General features: G+C 38.3%; 2 protein-coding genes across 2 annotated transcripts; one reads left to right on the top strand and one right to left on the bottom strand.

The window, feature by feature from the left end:
• The first annotated feature begins 515 nt into the window (after positions 1–515).
• On the top strand, positions 516–5,795 carry ppp1r8b (protein phosphatase 1, regulatory subunit 8b). The gene is made up of 7 exons (XM_074683322.1): positions 516–607; positions 1,118–1,178; positions 1,510–1,663; positions 2,021–2,238; positions 2,411–2,555; positions 3,620–3,684; positions 3,923–5,795. The coding sequence occupies exons 1-7, from the start codon at positions 555–557 to the stop codon at positions 4,274–4,276; spliced, it is 1,050 nt and encodes a 349-aa protein (XP_074539423.1). The 5' UTR covers positions 516–554; the 3' UTR covers positions 4,277–5,795.
• Positions 5,796–6,236: 441 nt separating this feature from the next.
• cyp4t8 (cytochrome P450, family 4, subfamily T, polypeptide 8) lies at positions 6,237–12,544 on the bottom strand. The gene is made up of 12 exons (XM_074683320.1): positions 12,260–12,544; positions 11,499–11,640; positions 11,323–11,367; positions 11,091–11,218; positions 10,801–10,925; positions 10,509–10,663; positions 10,300–10,406; positions 8,978–9,168; positions 8,730–8,863; positions 8,201–8,265; positions 7,956–8,038; positions 6,237–6,656 (listed from the first exon to the last, which is right to left on the bottom strand). The coding sequence occupies exons 1-12, from the start codon at positions 12,443–12,445 to the stop codon at positions 6,479–6,481; spliced, it is 1,539 nt and encodes a 512-aa protein (XP_074539421.1). The 5' UTR covers positions 12,446–12,544; the 3' UTR covers positions 6,237–6,478.
• Between the last annotated feature and the right edge of the window lie 918 nt (positions 12,545–13,462).

Here is a 13,462-nt window from a genome sequence, read left to right as displayed (position 1 = left end):
GCTTTCCTGGCCTGTCTCTAGTCTCTTCTAGTCCTACTGCATAGAAAAGTGCAGATGCTACCACAGTATCACAAAATATCCTGAGCAGAGTCATGCACACTCCAAATGACCTCGGTCTCCTCAGCAGGTGGACATAACTTCGGCTGATGTTAAGCAAGTCACAAACACTCTTCAGGGGAAAGGCCCTGGCGACACAAATCAAACCTTAAGATGTCTAAAATAACAAAAGCCAAAGAGGTTACATTTCAACCACATTTTTTTTTCTCTGCAACATGTACTTTTTGAGTTAGATGTTTTGTATCTGATAACCTCTAGTGTTCAATTAGGCCACCAAAAGGTTTTTTCAGTCACTGAAATAACCCTCACGTTATTAATCCAATACGTTATAAATATGCTTATTTATTCAAAAATTTAGTATGCGCTTTTAATTTAATTATTTCTTCTTTATTCATCTTTAATTTTGTTTTTAACTATGGTGTATAGGACTTCAACTCCCAATAACCCAAAGCGACGCTTACCCAACATGCATCTCGGCGTTGATAAAATGAGGCAAGATGGCGACTAAAGTTAGCAAAGAGGGTCCTCCTCCCTTTGATTGTCCATCATGGTGAGTAAATACACATGCTAAAGTTGATCAAAATGTTCGAAATGCATCACTGACTGCACATGAGCAGAATAACGTGCACGCATCCATATAACAGATGTGTATTGAAGGTGGCGCGTGGGGCGAACACAGCTAACACTGGAAGCCAAGCGAGCTAGTATGCTAACCCCTCAAACGCCCCCATAAAGGGATAAACGAGGGTGTTTTCGAATCGGATAAATCGTATATATTGGTTTTAGAGTGTATTTTAAATACAGAAGGCATCCATTGGGAAAAATAAATGATAAAATGTGGTACCACAAAATTTCCATGTGATAAATTACATTTGTCCTGCAGAAGATGACGACCGCCATAAGCGTTTTAATAAGCTAGCTTAAATAAAGGATGTTTTGTTTCCTGTTGAAGGCTTTACAAATAACATCACTAACGCATGGGTATTAAATTAGCGGGTTTTGTATCCAACTGAATTGGGGATCGTTCAAACAACCAAAACCTTCACAACTTGTTTTTCAGGGCAGGCAAGCCGCCCCCAGGGCTCCATCTAGACGTGATGAAGGGAGACAAACTAATCGAGGTAACTGAAACCCTTTAAAGGTTATTTTTTCCCTCTGTTGATCACGCATTTTAAGGTTGTAAAACTACATGTTAGGGGCAGTTTAAAAGCACCAGATACGAGCCTGACAGTCCACTTTGTCCCAGTGTTTTGAACACTGGGATTGTCAATGGCTGCATGGCTTCAAACGGTGCAAGAACAGCATCAGCCCTGAGATTTAAGCTTTTCAGTGGGGAGTAGCACTGTAAAGTTATGGCTCAAAGGCACAGACACTTTGTTAATTAACTGATCATCTATTATTCATTCCTCTTTTCCAATGACGATATTTGACTGACACTTTCTCTCGCTCCAGAAACTGATTATAGATGAAAAGAAGTATTACCTGTTTGGAAGAAATCCAGATTGGTGTGACTTCACCATCGACCATCAGTCATGCTCACGTGTCCACGCAGCCTTGGTCTACCACAAACACCTGAAGAGGGTCTTTCTTATAGACCTCAACAGCAGTAAGGCATCATTTGAAACATATTCACTTAAATATAAAAAACATAGAACAAGAAAAATATTGTCTCTTGTCACAATCATGTACAACTAGTAGACACTTTAGCTTTATATAGCAGTATTAGTTTATGAATAAGTCAGTATTGGCCAAAAATAACTAGATCATTTGATTAAAAATGATGCCTGCTTTTTTATTTTTGAGCAAAAATAATTAACAGATCTCATTGCAGCTCTGTGATCAAGAGTCTTTTGGAATGATTTATTAATTTCTCTCGGTTTTGATGTGTTTTCTGGGGGATAAAGCCATGGGAACATTTTTGTCAACAAAGTAATGAATGCAAATTCTATTGACAACTTCTCAGCACATGGTACCTTCCTTGGACACATCCGTCTGGAGGCACACAAGCCCCAACAGATTCCCATAGACTCCACAATGTCCTTCGGGGCTTCAACACGGACTTACACCATCAGAGAGAAACCCCAAACCCAAGGCACAGCTGGAACAGGGGACAATAAGACGGGCGATGATGAGGAGCTGAAAGGACTGCTTGGACTTCCTGAAGAAGAGACAGAGCTTGAGGTACATGTGGTACCATGATAAGATAATATCTGCATGGAGAAAGTCAGAAAATTAATCCAGTATTTATTTCTTGCCCTGCGTTTTACGTTCCCATATGTTATTTTCAACTAATACTCTCATCGATCTTTGCTACATTATGATATTTTTACCATTACCTCTTGTCTTCTGCCAGAACTTGACAGAGTTCAACACAGCCCACAACAAGAGGATCTCCATGCTTACCATTGAGGAGGGCAATCTGGAAATCCAGAGGCCTAAGAGGAAACGGAGAAACTCCAGGGTTACGTTCAATGAGGAGGACTCAATCATCAATCCAGGTACAAAACAAAGTGATATACTAAGAAGCATTTTTACCAACAAAATAAGTGCGATACAGCTGAAAACAATTTGCTGCTTGTTGTTATTAAAGAATTTCTTGTTTACAAGATGTGGCTGATCAAAAATACTAAGTCCTCACTTTAGCTACTTTGTAAGTCTTCTCTCATTGTCAACTGTGTTGACACCAGCTTTCAAGTATTCCCCCAGTTTGTACCTTTGGAAACATTCAATATGTAAAATATGATACAAATGTATTTCATTCACCAGATATGTGCTTCTTAGGAGAGTTAATGCACTCATAGGGATGTGATCCTCATAGATTCCATTGTCCTGGAGTCCTTATCTGGAACTGGGTGTTTAAAGATCTGAAAGCTGAGCTGCAGTACTTTAACTTATCCATGAGTATGTTAGGTGTTTTTTTATCTATGATTTTAAAAGTAAGGTTCTTTGTGCTTATTAGCTGATGAATTTCTCAGATGTATTTCAACGGCAAAAGTATGAGGACACTTTTAGATGGGCGCCATATTTAGTTACATCTTTTACAAAGGTGGTTGACTGTTAGAATGGCCTTAAGGGCTGCACATTAGTTATGAATTTTTAATTCCTGAATAATGAAACTTGGGGAATTTGAATTTTTGAGACAGAACTACAAATATATTTTATTTTCAAAAGCCATGTGTACACTGTAGTTTATTGATAAATGAAATAAAATAAAACATTAAGTTCTTGATATAGTTGTGTTCAAAAAGAACAAATGAGGAGGGTATGTGTGTGTGTGTATATATGTATAAGCAGATAACATATTTATGTTAAGAATATCCCAGCTGAGAACATTCAAAACACATTTTGCAGTCTGTGCTTTATTTAATCATTCTTGCAAAAACAAAGTCTTTATTAGCAGGATGCATTTATTACACTCGAGCTTTGTGGGTGATTTATTTGTGTAGTTCAAGTTTCTACTGCTACTGGACTCTGTTTTTTCTGCTTGTCTTTTTTGCTATTTACCAAGCCCATTTTTGCACTCTGAATGTAATTATGATACCTGTATTTGTGACACTTACAGAGGACATAGACCCCTCAGTGGGGCGCTTTAGGAACATGGTGCAGACAGCTGTCATCCCAATAAAGGTAAGCTTTGGTTTAGTCTTTCAAATATCAGTCTTGTTTCATTTTTGCAGACGTTGTAGCTACAAAGCAGGACTGTGTTTGCCAGTTAGGTCATGGTAACATAATTCCCAGTGCAGATTGGTTGCAGTTAAAAGAAGTACTGTGAATACTTGGGTGTGTGACCAGCAGAGTTGATAGTGTTTGAGTTTATAGCAAAATGCACAATATCTCATGTTAATCATGTTGATCTATGCTGCAGAAACGCAGATCAGAGGGCCAAAACAGTCTCGGTCTGGATGACATGAGTTTGAAGCGGATCCATGGATACAGCTTGGGTGGTGGTCTCTATGGTGACTTGCCTCCCACCAGTCATGAGAACCAGCCCACAGGAGCCCCAGGAGGTGCCGCGATGCAGGGAGGGCTCCCTCTGCCCTTCCCCAATCCAGCACCAGAGGTGGACCTGGCCCCAGAGGCCCCCCAGCCCCCTGTCACCCTCAACCCCACCCCTGTCACTGCCCCTTACCTACCAGAGACCCACAACGAACCACGCAAAAAGAAGTACGCCAAAGAAGCTTGGCCGGGAAAGAAGCCCACCCCATCACTACTCATCTAACCGGTTTGTTCAAGCCGCTGACTCTCAGGTTACCAGCGGATTCATCAGGGACTGTGGCCTGGCGGGGCGGAGTTAATGCTTCTCAGTTTCTTGTTATTTTTTATTTGTTGTTACTCATTGTCTACGCAAAAAGGCACCACATCACTTCACTGTGGTTCATTGACAGGTATATCCATATGAAAAAGTCTCGCTTCATACGTGAAACAGGACAGAGTAATCTGATTGATTTTGAAATAAACAGGAAAAAAAAGAAAACCTTCTGTATGCATTGATATCTGTGAGGGATGGGCCACGAGGATGAGATGGGCCGTTATGTCGTTGACTGTGTGAACTGTGTAAAGATGGATTTTTTTTTTGTACTAGACATGTTTTAACAGATGCTTTTGTCACTCCAGTATTTTGATAATGCTGTCAAATATGACAAAAACATAGTTTTTATAAAAGATTTAACTGTGAGAAGTCAGGAAACTTTGAGACATCAAGTCAGTTTCTATCAAGACACAGGGCTGCTTTTATTTTCAAACCTGATGATGAAATGTGAGTGTTTTACTCCCTTAAACATTTCCATACATGTATAAGACCAATGTGACATTTACAGTAGCATCTTGCTTTTGTCTTACAGGCCACTAGATGGTGACTTGTGCTCAAAGAGTTTTCACGGAGGCTTAAGAATCAGAAGTTAAATCCATTAAGACCAGTTAAAGTAATACTGGTAGAATAAAAATATAATTGTTCAGAGTCTCCTGCAAAAGCCATTTTCCCTGTCTCGAAGACTGTATTTTTAACTGTAACTGTATTTTTCCTCCAATATTTACGTTTGATTCTAAATTGGTTGCCGCCCTTTTCCCCAGCACCAGTGTTCTGTAAATAAAATGATCTGACAGTTTTCTATGTTGGGAGTTAACTGGGCTTTTATTTGGAAGCTATAAAGCAGGATTTCAATGATGGCAAATTCACAAATACTAACCTTTTTGCAAAATAAGTGTAAAAGGACTAAATTTGGTGTATTCTCATAGCTATGTAGCCTCTTAGCTTATACACTTGCAGCAAAGTACAGATCAGCTTTCATCATTCAACTTTTCATGTTTTTGTAATAAGTTTAGACTGATTGCACAATAGCAAACTCATGGGGGTCATGTCAAAGATTTATGAACTGGTAGAAGATTGTTCCCCAGGTGTAGAGGTTGTTCTTTTTTATTTGAGGGAGGGGTCAGGGGTGCTTTACCTGTTCTGAGGTGAGCCCAGGAAGACAGAAGACAAACCGAGTAAGTGGGTCAGTGATCAAAGGTCTTCAGGTGGAATCTCGTAGGACATTGTGAGGGCTCTGGTTAAGGAGGTGTTGGTGAACCACAAGGTCACCACAGCAGCAACACATAAACTTTGAAATGAAAGCGGGTCATTAAACCACAAGGTGTCAAGTTGGTGCAATAAGAAACCATCCGTGCACACTAACAGTTCCCAGGTAGTGTCTGTTTTATACAAGTGAGATCCAGAACTAATGTTTTACTTTTACAAGCTGTACTGGTGACTTTTTGTCCTTGTGGGCATGTGGATTTGTATTCATATAACTGTAAATAAAAAATGACTTACTTTTGACTCAAAAGCCTCTGAAATGAATCCAGCTTTTTAGCCTAATGAAAGGTGATGCATACAACAGAGCCCTCTGAATGCTTTATGGCCAGCTGCACTTAAGACCTGGTTAAAATGTGCCCATGCAGCACAGGCTCATATGATGTCCTGTTAATATTCAAGTAGAGAGGATGGGTATAAGGACAAAACTCCAACTGACGCACCCTCCCCATTTACAAGTCTGTACAAAGTTGATGAGCAGCCATAGAAACACTCAATTATGTCAGCAACAAGTAGAAACATAATTTAGTGGATTGAACTCTGTATTTGATTTAATTCCAATGCTTTTCTGTCTTTATTAAGAGAATAGGACAATTAATAAAACAGTGGAACAATTTAACACAAATGAAAGTTATCAGTGCAATTTACTCAAAACATAATCCTACATCAAAACCTGCTACAACAAGAGAAAATGATTGTCAGAGCAGCTACATGGTGTATTTCTCTTTTTATTCCTATTGTTACCTTTTACTGATTTTATGTCTACACGAAAGCTTATTCAAAATTAAACTTCACAGCAGCTTGTCATACTTTCCCTTTCTGAAAAGTGCACAGCATCTTTCATTTTCCCTTTTACACTTCTGGCTCTACAGGTTTGATCTTGATGTAGATGCCGTTGAGAGAGCGAAGCACCAGTCTGGGGGCGAGCTTGGGTTTTTGAGAGGGGTCCTCCATCAGATGGTATTTCTTCAGTGTCAGTGCTGTGACCACTTTCATCTCGTTCATTGCAAAGTTCTGACCGATGCAGTTTCTGAGGAGGGAGACGTACGCAAAACTATAAAATGATATAATAATGAATGTAAAAAACGCGTACCAATCAGCATGCAGTGAGGCCGTTATCAGTTTGGAATGTGGACTGAAGTAATCTCAAACTGCCCTGTGGTAAAACTTTGTGTGATCTGGACTCTTTCACTTTTTGTTTTTTGTTTTTAACATGAATTAATGTTAGCATAAGCTTTTGGGAATTGTTCCCTATTGAATAAATTTTGTGTTGTAAAGTTTATGACGTAACTTGAACCATTTTCCAAAATAAGGGCCAAAGTACACAGGGACCAAATTTAACTGAAGAGAAGATAAACAAACCCTAAAACGCCTTTTAATTACCTGACAATAAAAATGCTACACCAGAGAACAATCCTTATCATTTATATTCTTAAGTCTTATTTTCTACCCAGAAATAGCATTTTCTTTCAGATTATGTGCATTGTAATAATGAACTCCTTATTTATTATGGCCTATAGTCACCCTCTTCTAAAGATGCATTAACCCATAAGAGCTCATACACCTGAAAAAGACTTTACTCACTTAAACCTTTGAAAGATTTGTCCAAATGGAGAAAAAGTACTGATGAATAAGGCCTTTGCCTTAAAATTATGTTTTTGTTGCGCAATGCTTAAGTATTACCCAAACAGTGGGCAAAAGTTTGGCACTTTATATGTTACAGTTTCTAAAGCAAGAGAATGAGTTTACAGTGCTGGTAGGTAATAAACATCCCTATCTCTAACCCCGACACAGCCTTAACTGATGTCTGCCTAACATAGGTCTACTGAAGTTTCTGTCTGTTAAAAGAAAGCCAAAGAGATAAGGCTCCTTTTCTTGTCTTAATGTCGGTCTTTGAAAATACTATAATATTAGAAGTTAGAATATTAGAAGGTCAAGACCTGTTAAACTTACAAAAAGAGTTGTTTCAATAACTGACAAGCTACACTGCTTTAACAAATTTAAAATAATTAGACAGATTAAAAAATACTGTTTTCACACTTCCTGTTGTATTAATAAAATACCACTAAATTTGATTTTTATTTCAAATACTCTTTTGAAAACCTCAATGAGCCAAAGCACCTGAAAAAAAATCATGACTAAATAAGTCCTTGGTTAAACTATACATATTTTTCCACTAATAAAACCTATCCCAGGTTTTTATTGTATCTGAGTGAACTGTCAACACAATGTAGACCTAGACAGATAACTGGGTAAACAGCAGGACAAGCTGTAAACCACTATCAGATGTTTTAGTGACCCAGTCACATTGTGTCGGCAGAGGACAAACCTTGGCCCTGCAGAGAAAGGCACGAATGCATGAGGCGACCTCTTGGAAACATTCTCTGGCAGGAAACGCAGGGGGTCGAACACCTGTGTCCAGTCATGATGGGAACAAAAGCATGGTGTTAATTCTTAGAGAGGAGGGGTTTCAAACCCTTTACTTGTGTCACTGATTATTCAAAATGTAAACAAAGAAGTTAGCTGGCAAAGTTCAACTTTCAGTCCATAAAGAATGAAATCACATCAACTTACATCAGGGTTTTCCCAGACAGCTGGATTCCTGTGAATCCCAAACACGCTGGTTCCGACTTGAGACCCTACCAGAACATCACATTTAGTGTTACACAGTGACAGCACTTATCAATAGTGTATGAGTATGAACCTGCCCAGTTTACCAGGGGTTAAACACATATTTGCTTCCTCAAGTTAACACCTAGCATATCAGAAACCTGTTTTTCGACTCTTCACCATGCTGCCAAAGATCTCTTCAAAATATGTAGGGCAAGATGCAAGGAAGTGGAATATTAACTAGAGACGTTTTAGACTGAAATGTGTTTCTAATCTTTCAGCAACATCCATGGAAACAAAACAGTAATATGTACGTTAAAGGAGAATAAGTGAAGTATTTCAAGTAACGCAATAACCGAAGTGCAAGACTTAAGAAAGCTGATTGGGGGAATAGCTACCACAAGTTAATATTCCAACGATTTCCAGGGGAGGAAAGGTTATTGTTTTGTTTACTATAACACTGATTTAGCAAGATAAGATCTTTGTGGCAGACCTGCTGGCAGAGTCCTCCCATCAAAGAAGGTGATAGGTTTGGTGATTTGTCTGGCCATCCCAGGAACAGGAGGGTAGAGACGCAGAGATTCCTTTATGCACATTGTGGTGTACGGAAGTTTGCTGAGATCCTCCCTTAAAATGAGACAGACAAAAGATGTTGGATGTTGATGTTTAAAATATCTGCTTTCAGCCCCCTGGAATGTGACTTGTCATGATTTTGGCATTCATTTCAGCACACAAACCTACCACTCCATGCTGTCTTTGCCATCTAGGACTTGATTAACCTCCTCTCTGCAGAGCTGCTGGTGCTCTGGGTGGCAGGCCAGACAGTAGAGGATGAAAGAGAGGCCACTGGCTGTGGTGTCATGGCCCTCAAACATGAAGGTGTCCACCTCTGCTCGCATATTTTCATCAGACAAACCCTGCTTGTTTTCATCCTATAGGAGAAAGAGGAGTCATTTATTTTAAGACACTATTTTCTTAAATTCCTCTTCCTCCATTGAAACAAACATTACATAAACTTCAAAAAGTCGACTACAACGAATTTTATTCAAAGCTACTTTAAAAGGTGGCACTGCTATTAACTATAAAATCCTCATAAATGAGCATTTAATACACATAAAAAGGATAAAAGCATTCTATTTTCAACTTTATATTAGAAGTAACCCAGTAACCCACATTTTTCTTTGCTTTTCTCTTTTCTTAAAGGTGAATTAAGCACAAACAACAGAACCAACTTTCTGTGAAAAGTGAAAATGGGCTCAACCAGAAAGCAAACACGATACACCCTGCTTAAAACATATGACAAAGAAGGGATTTTTCTATAATTAATGTGTAATACTGAGAACATCTACCTTGATGGCAGTTAAGAGCTGTTTAACGGATAAGTTTTTTTCCTTTGGCATTTTTTTTGAGTGTTACACAACACATAAATGGCCTCAGATGGGACTGATATTCTGCCACCACAGAAAAAGTTCGGGAAAAAACTTTAACTTTACCACAATGGAGTTGCTATAGCTGATGGTAGGCAAAAGAGTGATGTTTTTCCTTCTAGTAAAAATCAGATGCTAGATTTGATAACACATTAATGATGTTGACTGGTGACAAACAATAAACCTGAACAGGTTAAGACCTGGTGTAATTACAGCAAGCAGGAGTCCTAGGAAGTCTCACCAGTGCTGCACAGAGCATACAGTATTTGTTTCCAGGCCACTGATGAAGGTCGCTTCACAGAGGGACAAAAAGCCTGACTGATGTCTTTGTATCACTGGCCATTGCTATTCTGGACATTTGCGCCTGAACAGCAGCCTTTTGTTTTACCAGGGTTTTGCCACTTGCACGTGTTGTTTGCAGAAATAAGTTTAGAAGAAAAGCCTTCTTTTTAACCTTATGTTCCCAAAATTATTTTTCCACTTGTTTATAGCCTTAATAGCTCTTATTTTTTCATACCTGTCTGTTCCCTTTTGAGTTGTCATACATTTTAGGTTAATGCTAATGTTATGAAAGTGGGTATACTGCAGTATAGGATAAATTTCATAAACCCATAGACTTGCAAGCAAATGACATACTCTTGCTTCAAGAAGGATATCCAGAAAATCCAGGTGTCTTTTCTTCTTTCTGCTCTCCAAGTCCTTCTCATCTTTGATTGCTTCTTTCCTTCTTTTTATGACTTTATCTTCAAAAGACAGGATAATAGATGAGTACTTGCAGGATTCAGTCGTATTAATAAAAAGTGACACCTCTTTATATGTTTGAAATTTACTGAATAATGTCTTACCTGTGTGGTCATGAGCCACCTTGCATGCTTTTCTGTATCTGTAGCCATGTGGGCTCAAATAGAAAATCAGGTTGTTGTGGTACGGGAACGTTCGTGCACGCTTGTTTATAAGAAAGCTGAGCTCGTATACTGCTTTGATGTATTCGTTTTTCTCACTGGAATGAAAAAAAATGCAATATTACATGCACATCAAGGCCACATATGCCTTTTCTATGTGGATCAGACAGCTGAAGCAGTGAAAAACTTGAAAACAAATTGATATCATAAATGGCAAGAAAACATTTCTAGTCACCTCTCAAGCTGACAGTTGCTGTTGAAACTGAAGGCACACTTCAAAATGCTGTCCAGTGTCATAAGGCTCACATGTTCGTATAGTTCAAATACCTCATCGGTGGTTTCATAACGTTTCCACTTGTCCTGTGAGAGAACAGATGTGAGGTCTCTGCAGGACATGGAAACTTCAACCCACTCACTGCTTCCACCAACTTTGCCAAAAATGTCTTCAAATATGCCTGTACACAACTTTTCACCATTAAAAGATTATGCATTGTGGTTTACATCACTTAACTGACATTTACGCACCAGCATAGTCTTTGCAGAGTCTGACATCAGTTTGACATATGGTTTAAGGACATCATAATGGAAACCTGGGGTTAGTAGTCTTCTGTGCCGAAACCATTTCTGTCCCTTTGACACCAACAGCCCGTCCCCTTAAAAAGAAAAACAGACAGCAAGTGTGTGACTGATCCATTCAGCTGAACAAACTCTGCACCCTGTAAAAACTTTATGTAAGAGACAGACATAGCCGTCTTACCAATCCAAGATTCAATAAATTTGTATGCAAAATCATCCTTTGGCTCTGTAAGAGGAAAAAAAAAAAGAAAAGTTAATGACTTTGGCTTTTGATTGTTGAGACAAAATCAATCATTAAATGAAATAAAGTAATATAGTGAACAAAATGTCATTGCAGGTTAAAAGTCAAATGCTGACCTGATGATGCCAGAATGGTTTTTACATAATCTGGATGGTTAATGCTGAAGGTACAGACTAAAGGACCGAACCACACTGGGAACATATACGGGTATTCTTTGGACCATTTCAGAATATTTTCAAACTCTTTCCCTTCTTGAAACTGCAAGAAAATAATAATGAAAAAGAAATAAAAGACACATCATTAGAAAAATACCATTAAATCTTAAAGTTTTTGTGTCTAATTTATGAAACATTTACAGGGATGCTTGTCTAAAATGTGAGGGGAAAAGGTTGGACAAAACTTATACTTTGAAAAAGATGCTCAGAAAAAAACTGAAGATATTTAAGTTTTGAATCAATGTAAAAAAAAAAAAAAAAGTTATTGTGAAAAATAGTTCTGTTTTTCAAATTCAAAGATGTTACTACTGTTCACATGGGAGTTTTATCAAGCATACACGTTGACGTTGAGGTTAAATTAACCTTTGTTAGTCAATGCTTTGAGAACTTCATGTTTTAAAAGCACGACACACATTTACACTACTCCTAGGTACAAGTAGTCGGATTATTAAAGAACACTAAAAACGCATTTAGTCAACTGTAACAATCGGTAATACAGTAATTAGGGTTCAGGAACTCCGAAATGGTCCCTGGAGTCTTGTTAGTAGTTACCGATGCTTACGTGTTCATAATTCATGCTGCTGGCTCGTGACATGAAGAAGTCAGGTTACACAAACCTGCAGTCGTTGCAACGTAACTATGGGCGCGCGCCACTGCCTTACCTCCAATAAGTTTCCAAAGAGCCAGTGTGGAGGAGGCCCGGGGAAAACCTCAGCAGCTCGCAACGACTTCGCTCTCTTTGCAAACGCCGTGCTCAGCTTGTAGGCGACGAAAACAATGCAAACAAAAGCAAACAAGTGGTGCAAGTGAGCCAACTGAAACTTGACGAAAGCTGCTGTCAGCTCCATTCCGCTGGCGATGCTCGTGAACCACGCACTGGAGAAACACTCTGACCACAGAGAAAGTGGGTGACCTTCTTCAAACAACTGCGCAAGTGGAAGAGTGATGATGGGTGTGACGTGGTTGCCGATGGATGCGCGGTAGGTGGAGCATCTGGTGAAGCTTCTGTTGACGGAAGTATCAGATTTAATCTACTCATTTATCATCACACAGTCTATTACATTTATTTAACCTGTGGTTATTCTGCGAAACCTACCTACCTTAACTTGCATTTTTTAAATGAAGTAAAAAAATAAAATAAAAAAGAGGGTCCAGCTTTTTGTGTAATCCTTGAATAGCAGTATACACAACGTTTAAAACTATTATCAAATTTTGTCCCTTTGTTTTTGTATGGGCCTATAATACAAACATAAAATAAAATAAAATAAAAAAAATCTCAACACATTTTTAATAGCTTATTCAATGATTGAAGTAATAATAAATGAAAAAGCATGAATGATAGAAATACAACAAATTCTATATATCTATAAAATTTGTTTGTGTACAGCCCATTTCCTCATTGCAACTACATAGTTTATCATGGTGGCACAGTAACTCCCCCCCTTTTTTGTTTAAGTTGAGTTTAAATACAATATTCATTAAACACTTTGTCTGTTATAAGTATAGGTCAACAGGTTCACAAAATGAGGACCAAGACCCTATGACCCTGTGCGGCTGACACTTAAAGAGAGGCATGCAAGCCTTCTAAAAAAGAAAAAAGTTATTTAAAATAGTTAAATTGTTCAATTATTCAAGAGAAATAAATTAAAAGTAGTTACATTTTGAATCAAAGCTTTCAAGTAGAGGAATGTACTGTTCTTTGTTGTCCTTGTGGTGATTATGATTGATAATAAAAAGCATCAGTTGCAGCACATGTTAAAGTAACTTCTGCACACAAGCTAAACCTTAGGCTTGAGTTAGTTTGAAACTAACTGATGAACTCAGGCTCACCCATACATTTGAATATTAATTAGTTCTACTGCTGC

This window comes from Halichoeres trimaculatus, unplaced genomic scaffold (assembly GCF_033239565.1).
Source record: "Halichoeres trimaculatus isolate MK-OKI-2021-1 unplaced genomic scaffold, fHalTri1.1 fHalTri1_scaffold_12, whole genome shotgun sequence".
In the NCBI taxonomy this organism is placed as follows: domain Eukaryota; kingdom Metazoa; phylum Chordata; class Actinopteri; order Labriformes; family Labridae; genus Halichoeres; species Halichoeres trimaculatus.
Note: the sequence above shows the minus strand (reverse complement) of the source record. Positions and strands in the feature narration are given on the sequence as shown.

Bases quoted from the DNA above. Each gene is read 5' to 3' on its own strand.
- ppp1r8b (XM_074683322.1), top strand. From the start codon at position 555: ATGGCGACTAAAGTTAGCAAAGAGGGTCCTCCTCCCTTTGATTGTCCA. The intron at 608-1,117 runs GTGAGTAAATAC...CTTGTTTTTCAG, and splicing joins CCCTTTGATTGTCCATCATG to GGCAGGCAAGCCGCCCCCAG. The intron at 1,664-2,020 runs GTAAGGCATCAT...ACAACTTCTCAG, and splicing joins TCTTATAGACCTCAACAGCA to CACATGGTACCTTCCTTGGA.
- cyp4t8 (XM_074683320.1), bottom strand. From the start codon at position 12,445: ATGGAGCTGACAGCAGCTTTCGTCAAGTTTCAGTTGGCTCACTTGCAC. The intron at 10,407-10,508 runs GTAAGACATTAT...TGTCTTTTGAAG, and splicing joins GGTGGCTCATGACCACACAG to ATAAAGTCATAAAAAGAAGG. The intron at 8,266-8,729 runs GTCTGCCACAAA...ATGTTCTGGTAG, and splicing joins TGGGAGGACTCTGCCAGCAG to GGTCTCAAGTCGGAACCAGC.